Genomic DNA, 17,426 nt, shown 5'->3' with positions numbered 1-17,426 from the left:
GCATCTAGCATTTGATCTCCTGTCTGTCTTGTTTTCCATCCTCTAACAGGCAAGGCTCCAGGCTTGGACCTTCCATTGGGGAAATAAATCAATAAAAATGAGGTTTCAATAGGACAGAAGGGAGGCCAACAAGCTCGCCCCAGCCTTTCACGTGGGACAGGCTGAAGCTCAGCACGTGCTGGCCACAGGAGCTGTTATTTGCCCCAGAGCTCAGACCCCACCAAAAAGCAGAGCCAAGACAGGCTGAACCCATTCATCCGCACGTGATACAGGGCACACACTCCTAAGAGTGGAAACCTTACTACTAAGGAGACTCCCTACAGATTATTAAAGCCAGGAGAGCGATCCCAACAGCTTCATCTACTGCAGGACTTGCTGCCTTGCTTGCCTCTACCGAGAGAGGCACCTGTCTTGGAGCACACACGTACACATACCACTCTCTTGTATTTTTTTTTTTTCCCAGTATTTTATTTCTGACAGGCATTTACAACGTTCCATTCATAGAACTAAAAACATAAAAATAGACCTTCTTTCAGCTTATAAAAGAAATATATAAGAACCTTTGACATAGACATGTCATGACATTATGTACAAGAACAACGGTACTTTCCCAGTACCAGCCTTCCAGTATTTCAGCGCTGACTGTATTCCGCTGGGTACAGCATAGGACAGCTAAAACCTCCGCTTCTCTAATACGCTGGGACACAACTGACAGGTAGATGATATAAAACAATGATGTGATAATACAAAGGGTATAGAAACCTTTCTAAAGCTTTTACGAAAAGAAATCGGAAGATAGCAAAAAGTTAATAGAGAAAGCTTTCATAAGATCAAGTATAGTGCACCAGAAACCAGAAAGGGGGGGGCAAGGGGAGAATGCTAGCTGGGACACAAAGACAGTGATGGATTTTTGGGGGGAATAATTTTTGTTATGTTTTAAAATATAGTCAGAGTGGATTTTATAAAATATAATCCTAAAGCTATTATAAAATTTCAGGTTTTCAAAGTACCTACTAATGTGTCAAACATCAATAGGTACCAACAAAAAAAAAAAAAGAAAATTTCATATAATCTTCCTTTTTTCCTATAGGTGAAACTGAAATGGGAAAAGCTATATAAATCTTAAAAAAAAGTGCTATTTTGTGTTTCGTATTTGGAAGTCTACTTAAAAACCACAAGATTTTAGTCACATTTTACCCTGTTTTAGATGTTTAAATAAAAGATTTAAAATGTTAAAGAGGTTTGCTTGTGTAGAACTTGTTCATACTCTATTGCAGTGGAAAAGCTTTTATAAAGGAATTAATACACACTAGTTTCACCCACCGTAGGAGAGTGGATGAGGTCAGTTTTTTGGCCATGAATTCCCTGTCCCCTAAGCCCAAACTCTGCCAGAGAGAGTGGACCAAACGGATCTGTGATGTTGCTACACTGGCTCCAGCGAGGTTACACCATGGATCGGTTTGGTCCGCTACAGTTCAGTCATGTAATTTTATTTTATTCTTTTTATTATCTAACTAAACTCCAGTCTCAAACGTATATAATAATCCTTTTCCTGAAGAAAGTTATACCTAAATAAGAGTTTCCAGTTCATATTTTAATATAAAACCACCATTCCTAACCCTCTGCAAAAAGCTAGCCTCATATCCTAGACGTGGAGCTACGCTAACGCTGTAAAACTCTCATCCCTTTGTGCCCCTGCATCTCAGGTAAAATACAAAAAAATATTTCTTCAAGTGTTAAATTTGGGTCTCTTAAGAGAGTTTGGCATCTTTATAATATTATGTAAAACTAGAGCTTCCAACATTGACATTAAATTAGACCAGCCACAGAGCAAGAGGACTTAACACAACATAAATCCCAAACCTTTCCTCACACATTCCTAAAATACATGTATATTCTCTTACATTTAAAAGAGGCAAAAGTAATAAGAATACTGCAACTGTACATGTTAAAAAGGCAGTTTCCTCATTAAGGAGATGAGCCTACGACTGATGTTTTACGGCTACAAAACCCTCTGTTCATTGTGCTATTGTTTAAGCTAGTTCGCTGCACATAGGTTAAGACATCCAGAGTAATTTGTTTTCCAGTGATGATATTCTCCCCATACTTAATTTCAGCCCCTGATTATTTTAGAATAAATAAAATAGTGTGAAAGCCCTTGGTAACGTAAGACAGGACCTTAAGCTTATTCCGTTCCAGGTTTTGAGTGTTTTACAGTTGCCTAAAGTGTGGCCGCATGGCTTTGGACCAATTCAGCTGCCGAAATGGTGTGTGCAAGTGTGCAATCTATTGGGATCAGCTCTCCGCGGTGTGCGGGGGCGGGAGGGAGGGATGGAGGGCGGGATGGGGAGACCTACGCATCCAGGCAGGGAAGGGGACCGGTTTAGAGCTCCGTGTTCAGTTTCCTGCTGGGGACAAAGTCTTCACGCCTAACCCAGATGACCTCCTCACCGTGGCCCTCCACGTCGCCGTTGATGCCGGACAAGGCCGCCTGCTTCTTCAGCTGGGTCATCCTGGAGGCGTGCGTGTCCATGGCCGGGTGCGGGCGGTCTCCCCGGTACGGCTGGCTGCTCGTGATGGAGGCTGCCTCCAGCCGCTCCCGAAGGTCTCGGTCGGCCACAGCACCTCTCATGGCCTCGCAGTACTCATCGTCATCGCTGAGGATGTCCGTTTCCTTGATGTCCTCCTGCTCCTCATACTGAGCAAGGTCAAACTGTTCCTCTACCCAGCGGTCAGTGTCCCCACTGTGCGTGGGCTGCTGGGGCTCTTTTTCAGGGCTGCTCGTGTAGACGGCATCTGAGTCAATGGTAAACCTGTTTCGGGCCAGCCGCCGCCTCCTCCTCCCAAGAGACTTGCTTGGGGCTGACACTGCGCACACACAAAGATAAAACCCCACAGGCTTTTTACACATGGTACAACTCTCTTTAAAAAGTTAGTCTTCCAGGGGCCCTCTATTTAACACCGCTAGGCACAAAGCAGGCAGGCTCCCACGAATGACCTAGTCATTCGGCATCCTCCCTGCGGGCAAGTCACACTTCACTCAGCTCCTCAGCACAGGTCTCTCTCCAGCTGAAAAAGGACTTTCTGCTACTCAGATCCACAGTTGGGATAATGGCCCACAATTACTGTTCCTCCTAAGCGATAGGCAGGCAGGCAGCCAGCGCAAAGTGCATCTGTTCAGCTCAGCTTCTCACAACGCAGTGCCCTGCTGTGAGCACACTGCGAAAACCAACTAGCCTTACACGTCGGTATGGGAAATTGCTTTGTCTCAGGTAAGAGCAACGCTATAGGTTTCCAAGTAGCTATCTCAGTGCTGAAGATGCCGCAATTGTTGCGTTATCTATGGGGAAGTAAGTTCCCTGTCCAGGCTCTGCTACTTCCTTCCCTGCTCCCTCCCTACTGGGGGGAAAAAAAAAAAGAAAACCCCAAAACCAGAAAAACTTTCAGAAGTTCCTTACTCAGTATCGGCTGGTCTACTAGCATTTGCAACTGGCCCAATTAGCAAATTCACATCTTCTGTGTTGGAACATCTTCATAAGAGGCTTGTGAGGCAAAGCAGGGGACGAATCCTGCAGCTGAAGGACCTGCAGGCATTCCAGCGCTTTACGTGCACACACACACGTAGCTCCATGGCAAGCAGGTGAACTCCGAGGTTATAGTTTGTCCCTCTCCACTAAACAGCACCTTAGCACTTTCAGTACGTATTTATTAAACTCTAGCTTGGGGATGCGGTTACATTTTAATATCCCTGAGCCTCAAAACATGCATTAAAGTACAACAGCTCAGCAGTTGCAATTTTTAACTGTAGTGAGAGGTCTGGACTCTAAGAGGAGATTTTAATCTCTGCAGAATTCATCATGCGAATGCACCAACGAGCCAAACTGAAAGAAGGTTTGGCATCTACAGCAGATGAGCCCCACAGGCTGACTGAAGAAGCACTGTGGTAAAACAGTTGCATTTTGGCCCTCCTTTGACTCTTCTTCCTTAGGATTTTAAGTGTCTCTGAGGCAGATGGCTAGCAACACCCTGAGTGAGAAGCCATGCTGCGAATGTTATTGGTCTGGCCTGCCCATTACAGAAGAGGAACAGAAAGCCTGGTTGTCTACATTGCTGGATCTAATGAGCAGAAAAAAAATAAATAACAGACCAGAACAAAACACGCAGCGGTGCCGTGTACTTTTCAGTTGGAAGCAAATGTTTCTTCCCTCTATCATCTAGTGTTCTGAAAATGAAAACCTGCTTTTCCCTGGGATTTTCTCATTGCTTTTGCCTGAAGTCAACTGAAAAGGAAAATCCATCGTTTAGGACAGGCCATTACAAAAGTAATAGTATCAAGTGCACGCTTCTCAAAATGTGAGAAGTAGAAGCACATGCCCTTTAGCAATAGAGCTGAAAAGGCTAAAACGGAGGACACACAAAGCTATCTCTTCAAACCAAGCCGCTCACTCAGGGGAGCTGATTTTTCTTGTGCATTTTAGTTTAAAAGTGCTAGGGTTAGCTCAAAATTCTGTAGATGCTTTTAAGAAATATGCAGCGGGCTTCTGCTTTGTTCAGCTGAAACCCATTTCCAGATTAAAGTGCACAGCCAATCGGTATTGACAGGAATCCCATTTCTTCCTTCCATGCCAGAAGGACCACTCTGAAGCTGAGCCTCGAGTGCAAAGCAAGGTAAATAGAGGCAATTTAAGGCTCTCAAGGAGGTGAAGCATGGAAAACCAGCAGTTTTTACATACACAGGAGAGAATGCTAATCCTAATATACAAGACACGACCACATGGCCTACAACGGTGCTGGGGTTACTGGGATCTTGAAAGTCTGTAGCCCTACAGTACCTGCCCTGTTCATGGCTGGCCTTGCACCTTTTAGAGCACACAATCTTTTTCCACCAAAAGGAACATATTGCTGGGATGAGGGCAAACTTTCGGTTTTAAGAAGCTGTCTTCTGTGTTTATCCCGCAGAATTGAGTGTACTGCCTTCAGAAAGTCCTTCCTGTGTTCTGGTGAACTGAAAAATAGGCGAGAATACAAAAGGCAGCGTTATCTCTTGGGAACTGCTAAAAGCTTGCTGTAAATGAGATAAATAATGACCAGTTCTGTAATTTAAGACAGTGCAAACCGACTGGCACGCAATTCCCCCAGAGAAGACTCAATTTAATACGGTATTTTCAAAGCAAAGGTAAATCTGCAATCATCGCAATGGACATCCAAGGAAACAAATACACTGTTCATTAACAAAACATTTAGCCATTCACCCCTCTTGAGGCTTCCTTTTCCTCCAATACCAACCACGCACTTCTCTCTGTCCGATAAACATCAAGTTGACCTATGGTGGCTAATTAAATCTCAGTTTGCCTCCTGTAAACACACACCAAGCAGAAGTCCTGCAACTCTCTGCTACCTAGTAGTAGGAATTGGCTTGGTATCAGCTCCATTAGACCCTGGTGAATTTGTGTACCAAGTTCTTATTTGAACTCTAAAACACATCGGGGCAACCACCACAAAGATGGACAAGGTTTACTTAAGGAAAGGGCAATGACCTAAGAGCAGATGTTGGAACTTGGTGGCATGAAAGGTACCAGCTGAATAAGATACATGAGCAGCTACCTGACATAAAGATGCAATGCTGGAGTTTAGTTGGATGTAAATTTGTGAAAGGAAAATTATAATAAGGATATTCCCATAAAGGTGCAAAGCTGATCAAATATATGCCTTTAATACATTTTACAAAATTATGCCTGCCAGAAGTAAGGTTTTAACACCTCCTCCCCACTTCCCCTACTGGCTGTTCCCAGATTGCCTTAAAGGAAAGGCATAGGCAAGCTGGGATCCAGAGATGTAGCTGCCATTGAAAATATGGAAACGCACTTACCTACAGCAAAGGTGAAACGTTCTTTCTGGCCTGCCTTCAGACTCAGACTTAACATGTACAATCTCACATACAGAATTGGTCTCTGCATCTAAAGTGAAAAGCAAGCAGCACTTCATACAATAGTTTTTCGTATTTAACCCCAATTAGAGTATTTGTTCCATAATCCTGAAAAAATAGTTTAAGACCATCCAGGACAACAGATAATACACTGTAAATAATATTAACTCATGGTTGAAAGGCAGCAGTGGGCAAGTGACTAATGAAACAACAGACACTTAAACTCGCCAAAAATCTAGTAGTATTTTATATGCACTCACTCAGTCCCATAAAAATACGAAGCCTTCCCCCCCAGCTTTTCAGGTATTCCAGAGAGTACTGTCACATTTTACAGCTACCTCCTATGTTCTTTCCACTTTCACTTATGCATTAGAAAGGGAGCAAATTGTTTAAAATTTTGAAATTTTTAATATAATAAGCTTCACATGAAGCCATCAATGACAAGAACAAAAATTCACTAGCTGTGTTGTCTCACAGCTGCAAGATTTCCTTCTAGTCTCCAGAAGAGGAACAGAGCAAACCAGAGTCAACAACAACTTTGTCCTGTTTTTCCAGAACCCTGACTGGCTTCAGAAAAGTACTGACAAGCTGGAGAGACACAACTGGAGCTCCTGCCCCTTCGTTTCTCTCCAGGGCTATTATGGATGTTGAGGTTGTGGGTTCCTTGTTCAGGCCCCAGAAGCAGCATACGCATGTACTAAGGACAAACATTGGTCAGTGAATGCCCCCAGACCAAACATTAAGAACCCTGCCAAATTCATGCAGTGGGAACATTACCTGCACTTGCCAACGCCCGAACCTGCAATGCTTCTAAAGGTATCATGTGGCGAAAGCGGAATGGATCCCAGTCTTCATAAATTGAAGCTCTATGTGATCCTCCCTGGAAGAATTTCAAGATACTGTTAGGAAATGAGACACCTTGGGACAGTCAGACACGAAAGCCTCCTTTGCTTTGCACTGAGAATGTCCAGCTAGCGACTTGTTGCGATTCCTATTCTCTCACTACAACATCTTAGTAACCAGTATCACTGATGTGCCTACCCACAAAGGTCTTGCTCAATTCTAGACAAAAGCAACCATCAGACCAATCAACTCTTATCAATGCCTTCAAAAGTCATTCAAGACCAATGCTGCATTCTCTCCTCCAAGTGCACATACACTCACAAACATGCATAAGTTTTGCCTTGGTCACTCCGAAGTTATTTTGTGGCCAGTTGACTTTAGAAAACAGCCATACAAGCATTTCAAATCACACTTTCGTTTACGCCATACGTGGGAATCAAAAAGTTTTCTGTAATACTATAAATTGTGTTCCCTATTGTAGCAAGGCATGTGTTTACTGTCAAGCTTAGCTTTAACTTTTAATCCCAAACTCCACTAGGATCCCCTCATACATACTGTAGGCACACTTAATTTAGCTAAGAGCAGTCAGCACTTGCTCAGCGGCATGCAACAGCCAGAACTGAAGCGAGGGCATTGCGTTTCACTAAGAAAGTTTACAGGCATCAGCCCTCATATTTGATTCATATACGCTGATCAAAGAGCCAAACACAAGAGAGACGTTCAAGTTGACACTTTGTTTCATGAAAGTCCACTCCACAGCATGGAATGGATGTGGCACGCCACAGGAATGACCAGTCCAGCAGAGAGCAAAGGATAAACTAAATGAACGCTTGCAGAGCACTGCGCCCAGGCCGAACAGCAGGCCACTCGGCATTACTCAAAGCCTCAGTTGTGTGGCAGAGAACAAGAATCACGTACAAGCACACTCTAGCACCACAGCTTTACGGAAAGCAAATCTTGATTGTAGCACCACAAATGCACACAGCATCACCGAAATAATCCATGCAACTTACAAGTTTCTTCTTCTGTTTGGAACCATCCTTGTACACAAGGACCACAGCAGTTTTGAACACTAGAGGAGAAAGTTAGAAACAAAAGCCATGTAGTCAGTAAGGTTGGGAACGGGTCTCCTCTATGCCCAAGCACACAGATCTTTCAACTCCTAAGACAGCCCTCACCTGAGTCAGGGAGGGAAGGCAGGAGTAAACCTACCAGCCCTCTTGTATATTCTTCCCAAAAAGCTCAAGCTCAACTGCTTTTAGTACACAAAACCAGGTTACTTCAAAGTCACCTGAAACTTAAGAGTTTAAGTTACCAGTTATTGGAACAACTATTCAAGCAGCAACAGTTCTATACAAAAATTTAGAAAAAACTTTAATCCCCCTGGCTAAGTTCACCTCAGACAAATGAGCAGCATCCAGCTACACGCAGCCAGTCAAGCAGATGAGACTGCGCCTGGACAGAATTTGAACCTCTCCCAGGTGGGACAGTGGTCTATGCTGAATTAAAAAGTGAGCACCACTGCCAGGCAGAGGTGTAATCCAATTCCTCTTTTGCCACATAATATCCACATGGAGCTGGAATTTGTCTTTCAAGACTCCAGTTTTCCTTATGATCAGGCCTCAAACACACTCTTTGGTTTAGGGTTGAATTGCATGGACACTTAATTTTGGACATTTTATGAAACCAATTTAAAGCTTTTTGGAGTAATTAAGAGTTGCTGCACATTCCTAGCAACTTTCATGAGGCCCCTCAGCTTCAGGGTATGACCAGGTGCTTTCCCGACTTACAGGAAAGCAGTCAATTTTTATACACTCTTCCAGTGCAAAGCTGAAAGAGTCTTTACTCGTTATCTGTTTGGTATAAGACAAAAACAAAAATAAAAATCATTGGCTTCCTAACCAGCATTGCTTTCTGGAAACAACAAGGAAAAAGCCCGTTGCATGTAAAGAAATTTAGGAACAAATAAAGAAAACCTAGCACACTCTGCATTACTTGATATAATTCTGAAAGTAAGAGAGACACGATTTAGCCAATATAAACAATCATGTACCTTTCCAAGGGACCGTACTCCAATGCAGTGGAAAGACCTTGAGATCTATGCCAACAGCAGTTTCAATTCCTAGTTTAGCCACCCAAGATAGACTACTTGGAGGGAGACAGACCACTCCAAAACAACTCACTGGGAGTCCTGGCTTCATTTTTAAGCACTCTTTAAAGCTTAGATATACAAGTCATTTCTGGCAAAAGGCATGGAGAAAAAAGGCAAAGCCTCTTCAAGCCCCCAACCCCATCCTACAGGATGTGAAGTAGAGTTACTTGGCATCGATCAGACTACAGAACTATATCTTTTCAGAGACAAATACCCTTCTGTATAGCTCTCAATTCATAGCCTTGGATATGGGTTTAAGAAACTTGCACTATTACAGCAGTCGTCTCCAAATTCTTCACCAGATTTAGATCAACACAGAACAGAATTTGGCCATTGCAGCGAAGAGACAAATACGGTTTTAGGTTCCAGCCAATCTTGCAGAAGACAATGTTCAACTACCTTCAACAAATATCTGCTAAGGTATGGTCAACAGTCTTTTAGGCACCCAAAATAAAATTACTAGGATACAAACCAAATGCTGCCAGCTCAGGTTCCTTCTTCCATTTCCCCAGTGAAGCAGGAGGATTCAGCCATATCACTGTATTATGCAAGAGCAAGTCCCCCATCGAAAGGTCTGCAACCTGCCAACACAAACACATGCAAAGACACAACGTGTAATCAGTTCAAGAAAGCTTACTTGAATTTTCAGTTCAAGAAAACTTGCTTGAACTTTTTTCTTAAACAAACAAAGAAACGCCCCACAAGCAAACTTCTGGAATATTTAATCAGATGACTGCAAGCATGTGCAACCAGACTGTGACAGTTGGCAATAGATGCATGTAAATCCTTAATCGGTGAGCATAAATTAGGAGAAGTCAAACTCAGATTCCAGCTCTCATAATTTGGTGGGAAGTCAGGGCAAAACCCAGATGTTTCCCTTGCATTTTGTGTTCCTTTGTCCATATTTCTCCCTACCAGTTTCTTTCTATTTTGTTTGAACATTTAAGCACAGCCCCCATCACACACACACAGTTTGGGGTAAAGTTTAGAGACCGCATCACGTGAAGCAGTCAAAGCAGCTGAGACCTGAGGTCTCCCCAATAACAACAGCAACACTAAGATATGTCTTTACTGTCTCCTCTCCCAGATTAACAGCAAACCACTACTGCTCTCCCAACAGATGTCCTGACACGCTCTCTCGACCGCTGCTTGCCAGCACCAACCCTGGTCTCTGCCCTCTACCCACCATCTGATACTTCCTCCTCGCTGCTGCTAGCCAGCTCTCACACTCAAGCTTCCTCAAAACTACTCAGTCCCAGACCTCCTTTGCCTTGTAGCCCAATGCCTCTTATGTTTGTCCTTCATCCTGGCTGTTGGCAAAACCCCACTACCATTACTTCCTACAGTCATGTCTCTCTCCAGCCTTCATCCACATCACTGCTCCCATCGGCCTTTTAGTGTGTCTCTACGTCTTCCTTGAGTCCCCCTCAACCTTACTCCATTCCCCCCTTACTGCCAACCACTCTTCCTCATTGCACTGCTGGACTGCAGACCTACATTTTATCGGTAAACAGAGAGTCCAGGTCTCAGTCTGAAACTTCAAGACACCTTCCACAGGTTTCCGAGATGGTCAGCCAGGACTGAGCCACACTGGATCTTCACGTGTTTGCATATGCGCCATATGAGACATCTAGACCAGAGCCCAAGGCGTTCTCGCATATCAAACCCACTAACACACTTTCTAAAAGAGAAACAGCAGTTTCTCACACATCGCACCTCACATTTTGATCTCTTTAAAGTGATTAAAGAGCTAAGTACAGACCTGCCTCAGCATGCCAGTCCACTCATACTGGTGGGGCAAGATTATTTATGTGGAACGAGGAGAGCCAAGACATGGGCATCAAAATAGTGAACTGCAGGTTGGGATGTGATTTTGACCCAAGCACAATACTGATGGTGAATTAACCCACTACTTCTTTACAGTGGTCCCACTCACTGAACCATACATGGAAAAGCAGTTTTGGAATTGGATTGGGATTTATCTGTTTGCACCAGGATCCACTTAAATGGCACAGCACAAAAGGTAAACATTTGATACAATTTAACATTCATGTTACAGGCGCCAAAATAGCAGCCTTTTTCTCTTAAATTTGATCATGTTACCTCTTTTTTCTCCCCTGTTTGTTCTGCTATGAGTTGGTCAAACACTGCCCCATATTCTTCATGGATTTTCTGCATTTCATTAATGTGGCTGGCAACTTTGTTCATTGTTTTTATGGCCACTAGAAGAAAGACAGATAGGGGAAGAGACAAAAGGTATTTTTAAGCCTCTGAGAGGAAGAGGGAGGAGGAGGGTTCCTGATCAGAGGTTAAACAGGGAAGAGCAACGTAGGTTAGCTCCTTACCATCAAGGTGATAATGTTCTTCACTGTCTACGTCAGTCAGAGCAAAGAGCTCCTTCAGCAGGAGAGGGTATTTCAGTATCCGCTGGATGGGTTTGATGAGGTAAGACTCCAGTGTGGAGGAGTGCTGCCGTCGGGGATTCTGAGCATCCAGAAATGCCTTGAAAGCAGTGTCTGTCTTGGCTGCAAGATTAAAATGAAGCAATTGGATAAATCAAAACTCATAGCAGCTGCCCTGACAAAGTGACTTTTCCAGCTTTAAATTCATTTATCCACAGACATTTTGCAAGGAAGTGCAGATTTATCAGGTCCACAGTATTAGATTTATGCACTTCAGGTTTTGAGTTACTGACACTTTGCCACAGATATGCTATTTATGATTTAACAACAGGCACCCACCTACCATACCAATACATGCAGTTTTTAATTTCACTGTCCACAGTATTTCTGTCCTTGCAACTATTTTAGAGCAGCATAAATTGTTTTAATCATCTGTTTCCTTTAAGGAAAGGCTCAAATTGGATATTTGTAAAAAGTCAATACTCATGAGTCTAGTCTGACAAGTACACCTATAATATTGGTGAGTCTGGTTATTGTTACCTCATTAAACCTTAAAATGCAGTACTGAACAACAACAAAAATCAAGACCTAGTAAGGAGGCAGAAAGCAGTAAACTTACAATAGTACACCATATTTTGGGAGCACAGGCAGACTGGACACCTGATTACTATCATCTTTTCTACCTGACTACTACTGAATTTATAAAAATACCATTTTCTCTGTTGCTCCCTCTACTAGAACATAAATTTGTACAGGGAGGGAAGCATGAAGAAGGTGGCATTTTTAGACATACAAGTTATTCAGTGCAGGAATGACTCCACACAATTGCTTTTATTACAGCCATGTCCCCTGCCAAGGTTGAGTGGGTTTTTTGCAGACAGTTACCTGATTTCAATAAAGGAACTTCAGTTTCAAAACCAAAAGCCACCTGCACCTCAGCTGAGGATACCAAATTACACTTGAAATACACTCCCAGGCTTTTTAAGAGATTTATCACTGGAATAAAAATTTAAGTTCTGTTTGTGCCATAATTCAAGCACAACCATTTCTCATTTATAAATACAGTTAGCAATGAAAAAGCAAAACAAAACAACCAGATCTACCTAGTCTTATGGCCTTAACATTAAGGTCTAACAAAATGATGCCAAAAGAAAGCATGGATGTGACTAGCAACAAATCATTTATTAATGTATTCCACAGAGCTGCCAAGTATTCTTTGCAGCATGGTAAATAAGAGTTTACAAATAGAAATGAAAAAAAATGTGCACAGCAAAAAAAAAAAAACAAACCACCACAACAAAACCCAAACAAGCCAAGAAACAAAAAACACCCAAAACTTTTGCTTGTCAGGCATCCAGATGTTCTTTGAAAACTAAGAGCTCCTACCTTAATGGCATTGCTCCTACAACTGGAACCATTTGTTTGTTTAATGTCTTGGCCAAAAATGAATTGCATGAAGTACTGCTAACTCGTAAGAGATTAACACTTTCACAGGGTAAAAAACATCACTCCAAGGCAAAGAGGCCCACGAGCATTTATAAGCGAGACCACAGTTCATTTATCTCCATCTCAGCAAGCCAAGCTCTACTAGGAATTCATACATGGAAACTTCTCAGGCAAATTGGAACGAAGGTGAGAGGAAGAAGAGAAGGGAGAGAGAGCACGGTGAAGTTGAAATATTTGGACAGCCTGCACAAAACATTCTCTGAGGCTGATCCTTTCCTAGTGGCTGCCAGTGTTCAACTACATTGGCCAGAGCTTCAGTGGGCTTGCCACTAGCAAAGATTCACGGCACAAACTCTAGAAGGATCCAGAGGTCATTACAAGTGTCACCACTCCTGGTTCCAAAGCACACAGTGATCCATTAGCACATGCCACATCACCCATTTATGAAATCTTTCCACTCCCCACATGACTGAAAAGAAACTGAACATGTCAGGGCAGCATAAATTAAGTGTGGGGGGAAAAGCTACATGCGAGGTTAATGACCTCTTGTAATGAGCTACTTGGGTATTATTACATCGACGGTGGTCCAAGAACACCCACGGCACAGAGCTCTCTGCGAGCCTCTCAGGCTAGATGGACTTACTTCCCTACTGCAAAGGCTCCTGAAGAGCAACCAGGCACACGTGTGCCCCCATTCCTCTACCACAACTTGCCCTGCATGGTTTGGGGTGCAGTGGCAACCTCTCATCATCCACAAGGACAACCTGCGCCAGCCCAAACCAACGTGTCACTGAGACATCTCTCTCTCTGCACGCCCAGGTCTGTTTGTCCACCACACGGCTCTTACCTTTCACCAGTACTTTGGGGACTTTTGTGTGGCTGGCACAGAAGGCACTGTACAGCTTGAACCGGTCTGCGTAGTAAAGAAAGGATCCACCCAAGGAAAACAACACTTTCTAGAATTTAAAAAGAAAGAAAAAAAAAAAGCACATTAGGAAAAAATGAAAGCCAGTTAGTTATTTTCCCTTCTGCCAGGTCACCTGAAGTTTCCATTTAGCTTTTGGATGACAGGACACTGCATTTTTAGAGTGGTTTTGCACCATCTAGCAAGAAACAGGCCTAGCCTTAGTGTCTGGATTCAAGCTATGTGATTAACATCATTAGCCAAGTTCCAGTTAGGATGATCTGGAGACACCACTGACTATAGAGGGAACTAGGTTCAGAGCTCCAGAACTATATTTAAATGCCTGAGCTTAAAACCTTATTGATCTAAGTAATGACTAGAGGCCACAGAAAGGACTGGATGTATCTGACTTTGTAATGGATCAAGAGACTAAGGAGCTGCAAGCAAGACTATCCCTCTGCACAAACACACCAAGGTCTTCACTCTCTTGAAAATGAGTTTGTGTTAAGGGCCAAACACAATCTTTCCCTAAGATGTCTGTGCCACGGTCAAGCATTTGCTCCGCTACCCACTTAGGAACAAGAAAACATGGGGGGCGGGGTGAGACAACACATAGGCAGCTTGCCTACAGTCAGCAGAGGGAAGGAAACTGCAGAACTGAAACCATGAAGCCCTGAAGTCCCATTTTGCACACTGCTTTCAGACTATGCCCATAGGACAGAACTGAAAGTGAAGTTGATGCACTTTTTATGGAAAGAGGTGGAAGCAGCAGCACTCATCAGAGTTCTCTCCATAAGGAGGCTTCTTCCACACTCCTCTCTCAAAGCTCAGAGCACACAGTGGTCACAGAGGCTTCCTCCACTAAAAAAGTGTCTGTGCTCTCCATTAAGGGCACATTTCCTACAAAACAAAAGCTGTGTTCTAGTTACACGAGGGCAGTGTTCATGATTGATGCTTATTTTAAACAAGCACCTGATGGCAAAGCCACACATGCACAAAAAGACAAATTCTTTTGGGAGTTCTTCCAGGGCTGGATGTTAGCTGAAGAGCAATCCCAGTGGAATTATTATTATTCATCAAGACATCCTGTCCTCTACCAAGGTGAGTGCTCAAAGCAAGAATAAAATTCCCTAAAGACAAAACATTGTATTAGCTACTTGCCATATATCCAGTACATTACTGCATTAGAAATAAAACAAAATTTCTGTTTCCACATTTTCCTGTTTTTTTAAAATGAAGTTTATATATCTTCAGTTTACATTTCTACCTTTGATGCACATCTGCTGATAGTTGGAAGTATTTGCCATATAGTTCTGCTATGCATCAAAAGCCCAAATACAGAATTCAATTTACAGTTCTGATCTGTAGCCCTAGTGGGCTTCTGAACTACTACATTAGACTTGTCAGAACAAAGATTTTATGTAACTTTCCATTTCTAGCTTTTCCTGACAGCCTGAGACAAGAAATCTGGCAGAAGGGCAAGGATAGCATCTAAAAGCACATGGCATTACAGATTTCTAGTGCTCTATATAGCTAAATGTAGCTTAAACTACAATTGTAGCAAGATGTTTTTCAAACAGCCCCAGTATTAGCTAAAAATTAATCTCGAGTGTAAGTAGATGTTGGTTTTTACATGAACAGTGACAGTAGTCAGACAAATACAATGAAGAGCGTTAAAGGACTACTCAGAATGTAAACAATGAGATTACCTTAAATTGCTCAACTTTTTCAAGCTTTTCCAGGTCTGGAACCAGCCTTACTCCATCTTCGAGAGTTTTCAAGAACTCTACCTGGAATGCTACCATTTCAGTCAGATTCCCAAAGAGAACATCCAGCTAATAAGAGGAAAAAAAAAGCAAGATACTGAAAATATCACTTTGCAGCTAAATCACGTTTTCTAGAACTTCAGTAATTCTCAGTCCAATTGTATGATCAGTGTGATGTCAGGGAAAACACCTACAGACTACACATTACTGAGCAGCACCCTTATACTCTACTCAATCCATTATTTTAAAAGAAACGGATTTCAAAATTTCTCCATAGCCCTTGCTCAGACAAGCAAGTCAAGCTGGGGGATGGGCAGAGCAGAGGGGTGTGCATAAGCTATCTAGCAAAAAGATAAGCAACAGTTAACATACCTCATCTGGTGTGAGGAACGTTTCTTTTTGTAGAGGCTTCAGGTATCTCTCCATTAGACAATTTAAGTCCTAAAAATTCAGAAAAAGATTCCCATGTTGGTTCCTCAAGTTGCCTCTGAATATTTATTGAAGTGGCAAAGATCACCGTTTACCTAGTCTATGAATTTTTCCCTTTCATGCTTAAGACAAAATAGTTGGATTTCACAGAATTTAGGACAGTAAAAGGAAACATTTAGACAGTTTTACTTACAAAATCAATACCGGATCTCATTGAGCAGTGTTCCTCTGCACACCAGCTAAGTAATTTCAAAATGACAGCATAAGAATTTGGAAAGCCTACTTATTTCAGAGGTTTAAGTTACTATTCTAGGGACAGATTGTAGAATTGAATGTAAGTTAACTAAGAGATACATGCAGGAAACATAATTTGAAGTATTAGAGAAGAAACTAACAAAATTTTCCAGAAGGAGGAGAAATATTAGTAGACTGAAACAACACATCGAGACCCCTTACTTTGACATAGGTGCGTTCTGTCTCGAGAAGTTCACAGATAACCTTTCGCAGTTTATCTGCGTCTGTGAGTTGTCTCATGGTGGCCAGCTGGGGTCCTGTAAATTCCTGAGGATGAGCACTTGAATCAGAAGGGTTCATTTCATGCAGACTGCGACAGAAAGCAGCGACCTGCTCTGTACTCTTTAAAAAGAAGGAAGAGGAAAGACCAGTGGTAATATTTTAAGTAAGAGCTATAGGAACGATGGAGCTGAGAACCCTCTGCAGTTAAGCATTTGCAGCTTGGGGGCTTTTTAACAGGCACCAAAGTCCAGAAGTGCACACATCATTTCATGTATCTGTCTATCCTATCTCTCAGTGACTGGGGATAAGGGAGGGGGCGGGGAGTGGAAAGAGTTGCACAATTCAAGTTAATTGAAGTGCTGTTCAATAACATTCCTGGTTTCAGATAAGCATGAACTTTAATTAAAATAGGCTCGTCCAGCACTTAAGACTGAAAAACAAACAGACAAAAAGGCCCAGGAATCGGGAACCAAAAATGACTGTGCAAACAAAACACACACCCCAGCCCTCTGCCAGTTCCCTAATCTAGTTTGCAACAGTCCTGTGAATAGCTGTGTCAACACAGCCAAGGAGACAACACGGAGACGGAAACTGTTTAAGATGTTTTTCAGGGAAGCAAAGCCATCTGGGGAACCAAAGCCTCTCAAGGCTTCAAACGCAAGCTCTTTGGGAAAGTAACTGTGTATCTGTTCTGTGTCTGGAAACATGCCTTGCAAGGTGAATTTCTTTACCGTAAGTCAGGTTTTTCAGAGCTGCTACATCTAGCTGGTTTCTTTAATGTTTAATCAGCTATCTTTATATAAAGACAGTTACCCTCTCTTCACCTCCTCGTGTTCGATCACCTCGCATCTTTCGTCATGCTGAAAAGTTTGGAGCAGGTATAGTCTCTGGTGTCAGTGATGACAACCCCAGGCTTCTAGGGTTGCCAAAGCAGCGGACCTGTCTCCATCCCTCCCAGAGACCTGGAGGGGGCACGGGAGGGAAAAGAGCTGCTGCACTTGATCACACCTCTTTAACCTTCTGCGTCTAATCCTGCCACGGT

At 42.7% G+C, this 17,426-nt stretch overlaps 1 protein-coding gene across 3 annotated transcripts in view; it reads right to left on the bottom strand.

The window, feature by feature from the left end:
* Window positions 1–1,096: 1,096 nt before the first annotated feature.
* The window catches only part of TIAM1 (TIAM Rac1 associated GEF 1), an 84,136-nt gene continuing 67,806 nt past the window's right edge, over window positions 1,097–17,426 (bottom strand). For 2 of the 3 annotated variants that reach the window (XM_050896017.1, XM_050896000.1), the window contains 12 exons: window positions 16,325–16,504; window positions 15,812–15,880; window positions 15,383–15,508; window positions 13,617–13,725; window positions 11,267–11,446; window positions 11,025–11,143; window positions 9,394–9,502; window positions 7,783–7,841; window positions 6,704–6,806; window positions 5,870–5,957; window positions 4,833–5,005; window positions 1,097–2,868 (listed from right to left, as the gene is read on the bottom strand). In XM_050896017.1, the coding sequence (XP_050751974.1) occupies window positions 2,384–2,868; window positions 4,833–5,005; window positions 5,870–5,957; window positions 6,704–6,806; window positions 7,783–7,841; window positions 9,394–9,502; window positions 11,025–11,143; window positions 11,267–11,446; window positions 13,617–13,725; window positions 15,383–15,508; window positions 15,812–15,880; window positions 16,325–16,504 (1,800 nt within the window). In that variant the 3' untranslated portion in view covers window positions 1,097–2,383. The remainder of the gene's footprint in view (window positions 2,869–4,832; window positions 5,006–5,869; window positions 5,958–6,703; window positions 6,807–7,782; window positions 7,842–9,393; window positions 9,503–11,024; window positions 11,144–11,266; window positions 11,447–13,616; window positions 13,726–15,382; window positions 15,509–15,811; window positions 15,881–16,324; window positions 16,505–17,426) is intronic. The other variant, XM_050896008.1, reaches the window with a different exon arrangement.

Source organism: Gymnogyps californianus, chromosome 1 (genome assembly GCF_018139145.2).
Source record: "Gymnogyps californianus isolate 813 chromosome 1, ASM1813914v2, whole genome shotgun sequence".
In the NCBI taxonomy this organism is placed as follows: Eukaryota; Metazoa; Chordata; class Aves; order Accipitriformes; family Cathartidae; genus Gymnogyps; species Gymnogyps californianus.
Note: the sequence above shows the minus strand (reverse complement) of the source record. Positions and strands in the feature narration are given on the sequence as shown.